General features: G+C 40.2%; 2 protein-coding genes across 2 annotated transcripts; one reads left to right on the forward strand and one right to left on the reverse strand.

Annotated features, from left to right (window-relative positions):
- Positions 1-45: 45 nt before the first annotated feature.
- Positions 46-6,640, forward strand: LOC131880400 (phosphoinositide 3-kinase regulatory subunit 4-like; the record flags this gene model as incomplete). The annotated part of the gene is given in 7 exon segments (XM_059227027.1): positions 46-541; positions 618-785; positions 864-1,169; positions 1,240-1,418; positions 1,488-1,562; positions 1,625-1,782; positions 6,577-6,640. Coding segments are annotated over 7 exon segments (1,431 nt in total), but the record flags the coding sequence as incomplete, so codon positions are not given.
- LOC131880402 (carbohydrate sulfotransferase 8-like) lies at positions 2,063-3,671 on the reverse strand. Its single transcript, XM_059227030.1, has 2 exons — positions 3,165-3,671; positions 2,063-3,039 (listed from the first exon to the last, which is right to left on the reverse strand). Exons 1-2 carry the CDS (start codon positions 3,531-3,533, stop codon positions 2,296-2,298), a joined length of 1,113 nt encoding a protein of 370 aa, XP_059083013.1. The 5' UTR covers positions 3,534-3,671; the 3' UTR covers positions 2,063-2,295.
- Positions 6,641-9,062: the final 2,422 nt, after the last annotated feature.

A 9,062-nucleotide genomic window follows, 5' to 3' on the forward strand; every position in this document is an offset into this window, starting at 1 on the left:
CATTTTTATTTTTAAATCTGAACCAATCTCAATTTTTTCGACCAGGGATTGTGCGACTCGGAAGAGTTTGTGATTGTTCGATGTGTGAACGCGATGACTGAGCTCACCTCGCTCGGCATGCTCGAGAAGATCTCGTTGCATTCCCTATTGAAAGAGACAGTGCCTTATCTAATCCATCCGAATCTATGGATCCGACAAGCCACTTGCGACTTCATCTCTTCAGCTGCCAAGCAAATGTCCGAAGTTGATGTTTTAGTCAAATTGGGCCGAATCTTGGAGCCCTTTGTCCGGGAAGAAGTGATTCAAGTTCAAACCCCGGCCATTGTATTCTCGAAGCTTCACGAGCATCTCCCTCGGAATCTGTTCGAATTGGTACTGAAAAGTGGCGATATCGATGGATTGCTCTCCATCCTGGAGACCAGACGTACCAAACGGGCCCTGAGCAGTTTCCATTTAGGACTATCCTCGGGAATGAATCCGGTCCTGCATGCCGAGGTGCCCACACCCATGCAACAGCTTCTAAAACGATTGCAAAATGAAGGCGAGTCAATCAATGCCTTACAAGCAGTTGTTCGTACTCATTATGGATTTTCAAACCAATACACTTGATTCAATAGGAATGTCCCCGGAGGTGGAAGATCAGCTCTTGATGTACCGCGAGCACCTGATCAAGATGGCCCAGAATCGCGCCAACTTCAAGCCCAAAAAGTTCGACGGCATGGTCGACTTGAGTCGACACATGGCCAAGTACAGCCTCGAACTCCGAGTGGAGCTTCTGAACATAGGCAAGCCATCCTAGTCATCCAATAGCAAAGTACAGTAGGACAAAAAAAATGGTGATTATCTCAATTCCCCCAATCCAGATCCTAGAGCCAACCTGATCAGACCCATTCCCGAGCATCAGCACATTCCACCTGTGAATGAGGAATGGCAGCAACTTTTCGGTCCCGAGGCCTCTCCTGGATCTGACTTCGCCTCTGAAGCGCAATCGGGACTTGATGGAGCGGGTTCCAATCGATCAGTGGGACGCTCCGTAAGTCCAGCTCATTCAGGAGCCACGACCTCTCCCCGAAGAAGTCGAACCCCGCAGCCCTCGTCAATTGAGAAATCCTACGAGCCATCAGTGCAATGGGAGACCAATCGAAACGCAATTCCAGATCAAGATCCTGGTAATAAGTGAAAGGTAGAATGCGATTGATGTACGTACACTGGTTATGACAAGGGTGGCTTTCCTTCCAGGGTTCTACCCCCAATGCAAGGTTACGTTGGATCACTTGCTCCGGACGAAACGAGGCGAATACGCACTTCATGCCAAGAAACGTGCCCAATTAGGTTATGGAAATGACTGTGATAAAACGATGCCCTCTTGTGATTGGAGGCTCCAAGGAAACCTCCTGACTCATTTGCACGAGCACGAAGTAATGGGCTTTGAATTGTTTTCGAAATGCGTATTATGATTGTAATTCATTCAAGCACCATCATTTCAGTTGGGGATCGTTCAACTGGCCAGGATTCCAGATAGGCCGATCTTTGTCAGCGCATCATTGGACGGCACCGTTAGGGTAATAGAAATCACTTGGTGTCCAAAATATCACTCCCACCAAATGAAATGTTTATTTCTTAGCTATGGGATATCTCGAATTTTGAATCGAGTAACGTGGTGGATCGCTCACATAAGCAATACCGCAAATACGAAGGTTGTCCATTGACATCCCTGGATATTTCTGGAGCTGGCGATCTTATGGCTACCTCGGCGGAAAATGGTTCGATTTGTGTCCAAAGGTAGGATTTCAGACAACATGTATGTTAAAGTTACTTCAGCTCATATTTGACGCTGTTCTCAAATGAGGAACTTTTGGGTACATCTTACTAGATCAAACTAAACTAGTGTTCGGTTAAGAAGTTAAAAGTGTTCAAAAACTGTGATAAAAGTTTTGTTCACAAAATTTCATTGACTGTTGATTGAATACACTTTTTGGGGCAGATTTTTAGAACTGCAACATCCGGGGGGACCTCTAAGTGTCTTGTTGAACTTTTTTCCAATCACAAAATTGTTTATTTCAAATACCAAGCGAGATATGGCTCAACTTTAGTTGCTAGTTGATCGAATACCCATGATTCTGATATCTATGAGATAGGGTTAGGGAAATTCTAGATATCCTTTGGCTAGTCTAGGCATGTGTAAATCCAGGGAGAAGTTTGTTTGCGTGTTTCAATTTTTTTCTCTAGACCCAAACTAGTTTGTCTAGAATATGAAAATTTTTGTTGAGAAATCATGAGTAATAGAGAACACCGTTAGTCTTTTTTCTTGTTACTATTCGGCTGGAAATCAAGTCCTCTGTAAGAAAAAGAGTAGTCAAAGATTTCAAAATCATGTCGGTAAAGGGCAAACAGCTTTTGAACGTCCGCAATGGAAAGTGTGTCCAAATAACGGCGAGTTATCTCATCCTCGGTCAAATTCACATTATTACCATACGAATTAGCCCTTGTCGGAGGTTCCAATCGGGCCGATATCCCCAGATATTCCTCCAAAATGATCTCTTCAACGTCGTGGTTCTCCAACTTTAAAATCATCTCATAATTCATGATGCAAGGTGAACAAGTTTCCATGATCGGAGACCAATGTTCGTCCATATGTATTGGCTTCATTTTCAAGAGCCATTGAACAAACTCCCAAAAAATGGGTTGCTCTGGGACCCTTTGTCCCTCAAAAGGTACTGGTGCTCCAAAATGGTTCTCGTGTGAAAATGCATCAGAACCAAATCGACTAATAGCCGAGTCACGATATTCTTCAACAATTTTGCGCCCGTAGAGTGCGTAAAAGTAGTCTTGTTCCAAGCCATGGCCATGGAGGCGTTCCAATTTGTCACGGAAGGCCGAAACCAAGCGGTAAAATGGATGTCTCACCCATATGAAGGAATCCATTTGGGGATGGCTCTTCTTGTATTGATGAAACAATTGGCCACTGAAAGTGAAACGGACAGCCTTGGCGCGGTCAAGCATGCTCTCATGAGCATTTTCGATAGATGAACGTTCTTCCTGGAACATAATAAGATGTCCAAGACTTGGCTTTTTTCTTTTCTTTTTTTTATCAAAGTGTGAACAATGTTTTTGCTTCCACGGTGGTTCCCAAAAAGTGCCTTCAAGGCGGCTCACAGCATTACCTGGGTCAATGGAGCCAAATGGAAAAAGTTGGCCATCCAATTGGATGTGCCTGCCTTGAACACTGGACACCAGAGGAACGAGCTATCCTTCCAAGTGTAGAGATTGCTGAACTTTTGCGAAAACCGAGTGCTCTCCTCGGCCTTGATCTGGTTGCAAGTGTCTCTGAGGCGGCGTTTCCGACTCAAGAAAAGAGCTCGAAAACGGGGGTCCGAAATGCGGTCGAACTTTTCCCAGTTGTCAGGCAAAATGGTCCTAAGGGCATCTCTTTGTCCGAAAGTGAAATGACGGCTACCCAGAAAGCCAAGACCGCCAATGACCGTCAAAATGGTTGCCCCAAGAAGGATGTGGAGCCTAGTAGAAAGTTTCATCGCGAACAATCATTGAACGCCATAACAACAAATCACTGTCTTATCAATAGAGACCGAATCTAAGGGCAATCAATAACTGATTACATGATTATGATGAATAGTAAGAGGCGTGCATATATTAAGACCTTTTTTTGGGTCGAATCATTAAAAAAATATTTTGACCTTCAATCCACGGTTCTCCTACCTGGCGATGGACCTCACAAGCATAATGCGCTCTCAAAAATAGCCAATGCTTCAAGAATGAGAAGGAGCTCTAATCACTTTCAAATTCGGCCTCTATACCTCCTATGTTTGGTGAGAGCTTCTACAAGATAAGTTGATGAAGCTCCCGTGTCATGAAGGCTGGAGTACAGATTTTGAGCTGGCTCGAAATTCTTTCTGTGTATCTACCCCTTCGATGTAACATACATAGGAAGGAACTCAATGTGCTTCCCAGATGAGTTGCAGACCCCCTGTGACTATGCGGGGAAATTCTTGGCCCATTCTACGTTAGGGTTTGTCTCGAACTTGACAAGACCTCTTCTACGAAATCGTTTGTACATAGAGTCACAGCCAACTTGAAGAGAACACGAAATGAATATCATGGTGACTCGTCATGTACAAAATTGGAGTTAAACCCATCGAGTTTCTTGGAACACCTTACAAGCCAATCGAATAATTCCTTCCTGTGAATGATCCAATTTGAATTGGGAAACTTCGATCGCCAGTTTTTGGTGATACTTGGTCATATTTGTATAATTTGAGCTAGCAATCAAGCCCAATGCCTAAGGAGTCGCTGATAACCAGACTGTTTTCCTAAAAATTGTTCATTCTAGATAACACTACTATTGCATGGATAATTGATAACTCAATTAAGGACACTTGCCACAAACCTTGAGTATGTACCACACACTACATTTTTAGGTTACAGCTGAAAAACCCTGACCGATCTTGGCATTTTTCTGCCTCAAAAAGTCCAGAAAAACGACTAAGACAAAAAAAAATCGAACTGATGATTACACATTATTGAGCTCGTCAATTACTTTTAAGCTATGATCCATTCAAAACGTGGACGGAGAAAGATTTAGGAACCTGTCCATGTGTTTTCAACCGTCTAACCAGAATTCTATTTAAATTTTTCCAAGAACGAAGATCGAATCATTTTCGAGAAGGGAATCCTCAGAGAGTTTGAATAGTGAGATCCCTATCCAATTGTGATTCTCGGAAGCAGACCTTGAAATTGGCCGGGTGCGTAAATTATGGTTGAATCATCTTTTGAAACATCCGGACAAAGACAATCCGAAGTCAAGGAATAGGAAAAGGAGGCGTCAGACTTACCCCTCGTTTTACCTCCTTGAAAACGTAATGGTTGAGTCATATTATTGATAAATTGTGTAAAATATGGTTTGATACTAAAACTATCAACACTAGCTACTTATGTGGCTAAAACTTGACGGAAAAATGGATATACCGTTGAGTTCTGTTTGGATTTAAGTATGTTGGTGTCTGTTTGAGAAGTTCCCACCTTAGACCGTACAAGTAGATATTAGTGGGATTAGAAGCCGTCATTCATGAACACTCATCCACTTGAGCTATACCTTCGTCATGTATTTTCGAATCATTATCTAACTCATGGTTACGCTTCGTCATGAGAATCCACTTTTCTTGTTGGTGTTTGATTTGCGATCCCTCTTATCTATTTTTGAAGTCCTGGGGGTGTACATATTGGATTGAACTTGAGGCGTTGATTGATTGGAATTAAGTTTGCTGTTCGTAACTAAACACACAGTCCTTTTTTGGAGAGCTCAAGAGCTCTCGAAAAAAAGCGAAAACTGATTACATGGCCGAACCATTGACTGAGATATGTAGAGGAAAGCCCTTCCTTATACCTGTAAGTAGGATTTGATTCAGTGAATGAATATCTATTTACATTGAAAGTGAATGTTTATAATTTCCTGATGACAAGCAGTAAAATCTCTGTGTAGATATGTTTTTGGTACACGTGGTAAAGTCGAGAATGCTATGAAATGGGCTGTTGCTCCGAATCCAATAATAAAATTAGCCATCAAATTTATATTGAATATTCAGGAGTTGCTATCACCAACTTTCTTAAGTCTAAAGTGCAAATGTTATTGTAATAACAACGCCTAAGTCAAGAGCTTAGTTACCAGTCGAAAAATATATGGTAAGTAAAACCCTAGGATCTTGTGGTGACATCAATAAAAGGCTCACAAAGTGGACGTTTACGCAGATTCTCAAACTGAGATGACGCCATGTTGGGTCAAATGCCGAGGAAATGTGTCCCCATGGATCCTAAACTGGCCCTAGGAGAGTTCATGAACTAAGCAAAATCGAATAGGGCGTAATTGCGTTTGATTCCCGTGGTCTTCACGGAGACATAATGGGACAACCTCATTGCTTTTGGTTTACCATAACTAGAATCAACCCTTTGTTTTGTTGAATTAGATAACTGGGACTATTTTATAACTGAATAACCATCACAAGTTTTGGTTTTTTAATTCATTTGTGTGCAATTTTTGATTCGCACTAGTACAGTCTCGTACATATCCAAACCGTCTAGCTTTGATGATCGATTCCAATCAGAACGTTGGGAGAAAAATGGGTTTCTTGTCATTGAATGCATCACCAGGTTCATCAAATTTACACCTGAAACTGGAATCACCCGTCTTACCTTGAAGGTGACTTGAGGATCAATATTCGAGTTCTCTGCCATCTACTTAGTCCTGTCAATGGTTTTGCCCCCCCCANAAAACATCTTTTTTGTCATTTTTTCCTAGTTCAAACATTTAATTCAGCCAAAACTTTTATTCGATGTCCAGTAATGATTATTGGTGCACTCTGTTCTTCCGTACGGCCAAGGCGGATGTACGGTTTAGCCCCCCCCCCCAATCAGTTTTCAACTTGTATTGGCTAAATGCATTATGTGAGGGCAATCATTTCTTGAATTGTGCAACACCTTTCAAAAGGCTTAAAGTTGAGGCGGCATATCTCTCCCCTATGGCCAAAAGACATGCATGAATTCGAATTCGATCGCTTCTTTCAGGACAAGGACAAGAAAGGAGGGCAAAGTATTTCTGACCGACAGGAAATGAAACGCCAAGCAAACAACACATCACGATTCACGCATAGAAAGTGAGATAACAGGGCGTTCTTCTTTTGGACACTTGTCCATATAAGAATGTCCCAGAGCTTTCGTCATTTTAGGCCAATAAAGCTTTATATAAGAAATTAATGAACGCATGTCAAATGTCTTCCGGATGCTATGAGCTTTGAAAGCATTTTTGCTATCACAATCAAAATTTGTCAATGCTAGAGACAGGCAAGGTTGAGTTCATGAGATCTAATTTGACCATGTCAATTGTCAAAGAACCGGCCAAAGGTTCCAAAGAAATCTCAACAATCACCTGTTTTTATTTTCAAAAACAGGTGATTTAATAAAAGCTAAACACATAAGTATTGTACACAAAGTTCAGATTTTAGATGATTGATGACAGATATGATATAACGCTCCACGGACTTAATCTAATACAAGGATGTCACATGCTTTCAAAATTATGAATGTGTGGCAAGTCTCAAGAAAATGTACACATCACGTTGTTCCATAGGAGTCTTCAATAAGATAAAGACCCCATAAAGATAAGATAAGATTTAAGACCTCGAAAAAACGTTAAAACCTGCAAGCATCTTGTTATTCTTGTAGCTCTTTTGGCGTCGCCAAAAATTGGCTCAAATATTCAATTTCGCAGTTTTTAAAGCCATTTCTTCAATCTTTTTTTTTTCATTTTTTTGACGCTTTATCAATATCTTTTCTACATCTTTGTTCTTGTCTTCACAATTTAGAACGAATTTAGCCGTTCGGTCATTTGGGTCCTTATCTGGACTTGCCTTTTTAGAGACTTCCATGCAGCATAGTCAGGTGAAAAATTAAACCCCGAGTCACAAGATTTTAACAAAGATATCAAATTCAGTCCCCTTTTTCTGTTTGGAAAAGTCAGCAAATAATGTAGCTGCATTCAAGATAGTCATATCGGCTATCATGGGGTTGATCTAATCAAAAATTAAAATTATATAATAAGCAAAAACGCCCTAAACAATAGCACTAAGTTCCATAAACAACCAATTGTATCCCATAACATCCATATCAATTGAAAAGTGTCCTAATGTCAGACATTGTGATTTTTTTATTTTATTTTTTTTACAAGCAAAATGAAGAAAGCCAATGGGTAACTGACTAAATGTAGTTGTGCGCCTTGCATTTTGTAACAGAAAAGAGTAACAAAAGGGGCTAAAAAAGATAACTTTTTGCCATTGTTATAACTTGCTTTTACATATTAAAACATCTTTTTTGTCATTTTTTCCTAGTTCAAACATTTAATTCAGCCAAAACTTTTATTCGATGTCCAGTAATGATTATTGGTGCACTCTGTTTACTATGGTTTATGGAAAAGTCATGTAGCCCAAATGGATTAATCTTTAATTTTTACTCTGGTTCAATAGGAGCCCTTATTTGTAACGTCAGAGAGCCCAAACGAAATGTGGAAGAGGCACTGTAGATTACTAAAAAACTACTCGAAACATGCCATGACTGCAATATCGTTTCCGGACATTATGTGACCCGAGTCACTAATTATACATCAATTTTTGATAGAATTAGCCAAAAAGAACTCCAACACATTATCATTCAAGAAAAAGGAATTGGCCCAATCGACCCAATATCTGGTATAGGTTAACTCACAAAGTTCCCTTTGAAGTTTACCTATACGTAAACCATATTTCGTGGAACGTAGGAAGCCTATAGTCCACCGCTGTAATTTTTAAAAAAATCAAGTTCAAAAAGGAATTAGAGTGTAACAAAAACAAATAGAGACAATGTAACATACCGCTATCCATGAATCAATTAAATTGCGTGTTTTCTAGCTAATAGGGAATAGCATCCTTCAGGTAAATATTCAATGATGTTTCTCTTAAAACTGTTCTCTCTTATACGGTACATCAATTCAGGATATGTTATGAAACTTCTTAGTTCTTCTGATCGCTTAGTCACCTAAGAGGGCCAACATACTAAATCGTGCGTGTCTCCACATTCAGGCAGGTTCTCTATTCATAACTTAGTCAACACTTAGTCGAGACTAGCCTTCAAAGAAATCTTATGATTTTTTAATAGTATTTGAAGTGAAAACTTTGCATCAAGTATTTACTTTAGCTTATCCGCTTATTGGGTCTAATGCTTTGCAAGAAAAGTTAGTCTTTCGTTTACTAACGTGTTCCCTCTTCTAGTCCATTTTTCACTGAAGAGGAAAGATGGTGATGTTTGTATTGTAGTTGATTAACGTGCGACCAAGTCACACAATCTTCATATCATATAGGTGAGGAAACCTTGTAACATCGCATTGTCATTGACATGAGAGGACGAGGAAGGTTTTAGTGAAAGCAATAACGAAATTTGTCCTGTAACATTTCCCCCTCTTTGCACTTGTACGTCTGGAAGGGATATAAATCGAGCCCTACAAATACTTCATTCTGGCGTCA

This window comes from Tigriopus californicus, chromosome 5 (assembly GCF_007210705.1).
Source record: "Tigriopus californicus strain San Diego chromosome 5, Tcal_SD_v2.1, whole genome shotgun sequence".
NCBI classification, from domain to species: domain Eukaryota; kingdom Metazoa; phylum Arthropoda; class Copepoda; order Harpacticoida; family Harpacticidae; genus Tigriopus; species Tigriopus californicus.